General features: G+C 42.0%; 1 protein-coding gene across 1 annotated transcript in view; it reads right to left on the reverse strand.

Annotated features, from left to right (window-relative positions):
- The window catches only part of LOC105051549 (disease resistance protein RGA2-like), a 6311-nt gene extending 4209 nt beyond the window's left edge, over positions 1-2102 (reverse strand). Inside the window, 1 exon segment of the mRNA XM_073252281.1 lies at positions 1-2102. This exon segment is cut by the window's left edge and continues 1528 nt beyond it. Within this exon segment, the coding sequence (XP_073108382.1) occupies positions 1-1912 (1912 nt within the window). The 5' untranslated portion in view covers positions 1913-2102.
- Between the last annotated feature and the right edge of the window lie 247 nt (positions 2103-2349).

The following is a 2349-nucleotide window of genomic DNA, read 5'->3' on the forward strand; positions in this document are numbered from 1 at the left end:
GACATAGACAACAAATTGATTCGGGCAGCTGTTCGATCTTAGTGCAGGAGACATCTAAGTACCGTAGATGTAATAACCTACCAATAGCATCCGGTAGTCTCTGCAGCTTCACATTTAAGTAAGATAAATCCAAAACACGCAGACTTTTTGATTGGCTTAACATGCCATCAAGAAAACGGCAAAATTTTTCAGAATCATAATCACCAAAGAATAAAATGGACCGTAGGTTTTGAAGTTTACAGGTGCCCGTAACTGCATCCAATTTATCAGTCCTCAGAGTCAAGTGGCGAATTGTCTCTGGAATTTCTTCTTTCTCATCACTAATGACCAAACATTCATCCAACGAAACACAAACTGCCAATTCTCTTATCAGATCGTGCATCACGTACTTATTATTCAGAGTTGGTAGAAAGAAGTACCTGCTGGTTAATTCCTCAAATATCTGACTTCCGATGTCCTCCATTCTCATTCTTACCCCATTCTTGTTCTGAATAAAACCTTGAGCCATCCACATCTGGACTAACCGATCTTTTTCAAAAACATAGCTCTTGGGAAACATGGAGCAGTATGCGAAGCATTGCTTTAGATTTGCATTCAAGTGTTCATAACTTAAAGCCAGAGATGGAAGGATATTATCTAAAACATCACTATTTTGCCACCACTCACTTTCTAAGATCATGTTCCAGGAATTCTCATTTAGTTTGGACTTCAATAAACTTCCCACTACCTTTCCAGCTATAGGTAATCCATGCAGTTTTTCAGATATTTTCCTTCCTATTGTTTGCAATTTTTCTCTTCGCTCTTCCTCAAGATTGTTTTCACCAAAAGCACAATGTTCGAAAAGTCTCCAGAAGTCATCTTCCTGCAGACTCTTCAATTCTACCGGGTCCATCGTGCCCATGACTTCTGCCACTATTGGACTTTGAGTTGTCACCAGAACCATGCTTCCTTTTGCTCCAGATGTCAGGACACCACGGAGTTCTTTCCACTTGCTACCAGTCTCATCCCACACATCATCAAGGACAAACAAAAACCTCTTGTTCCTCGTAGCATCTCTAAGTCTCCCTAGAAGGCCATCCAAACTAATATCGTCCCAAATTTGGGCATATACCGAGTCATATACAACCAGCTCTTTGGAAATCCGCTTGACATCAAAATTGTCAGACACATACACCCACTTCCTAAGCTCAAAATGCTTTACTACTCTTTCATGATTATAAATCAGTTGAGCCAGAGTAGTCTTGCCAACACCCCCAATGCCTACTACGGGAAGAACACCGAGGCTCGGGTAGCTACTAGTCCCAGTCCCACGTTTGATGCTAGATCCCGGTTCATCAGCTGAAGGCAACAAAACATCCAATATCATGTCTCTCTCTCTGTCTCTCCCAAACACAATATCCTGGATAACCGAGCTGGTCTCTCTGGTCACACTTCTCTGCTTCGAGTTGTAGTCCTTTAATTGTTCCTCTATGTAATTGATATTAGCATAAATCTTGTCAAGATTTCCCACAAGATTCTTTAAGTTTTCCAGCTCATCATCGAACATTATAAAATGCTTGAGAAGCTTAACAGCAGAGGATGCAAAGTCACTCACCTTTCTCTTGTTGTGCAGCTTATTATGAAGCTCTTTGAATTCAAGCTCATCCAGCACATCGTCGGCCTCGTAGGCAGCATCTTTGAGTTCCCTCAGCCATGTGGCCAGAGCTGCGTCCCTGATCGGCCTTCCCTCCGCTGCCTGGATCACGGCCCGGATACGAGGAAGTCTAGCCTTCACATCCTCCAGCATAGTCTTAACACCCGTGAACAGATCATACTGGTCCTCCAAATGCAGCGAAACCTTGTCAGCCAGTTTATTTACGACGTAGGATAAAAACCATTCTCCGACCATCATTCCGATCTTCCCTATATTCATATTGGAGGAAATTCTGGCTGCACAGTCTAGTTCTCCGTGATCTGAAGACAAGAATCTTGCTCGCTCTGTCTTCTTCCTAGCTTGCAATTTTTAGGCGGTACTATTAAACTTATGCATAGATATATTCTTGGCCATAGACTTGGTCTACGTATGGATGAGGGCCGTGGTCTTTTGGATGGTAAGCAAGCAAGTCCACGTCTGCCAGTGCGTCAATTGAATAAAATATAGCGTGTTAGATGAGAATCTCGCAACTGGTCAAAAGCAAATTTTTAGAGATAATGCTAGACTCCAAGTTGCAAGTTTAATTACCTCCAGCGAGCAATTATTTCAAATGTTTGTCCAAGATGTTGACCAAAGGGGTTACTTATTCTTCAGAAGCATTATTACCTAAAGGGTTCGGGTTGTATCTTACGCACAAAAAAATGATTGATGTCTTT

The sequence above is a fragment of the Elaeis guineensis genome, chromosome 2 (genome assembly GCF_000442705.2).
Source record: "Elaeis guineensis isolate ETL-2024a chromosome 2, EG11, whole genome shotgun sequence".
NCBI lineage: Eukaryota > Viridiplantae > Streptophyta > Magnoliopsida > Arecales > Arecaceae > Elaeis > Elaeis guineensis.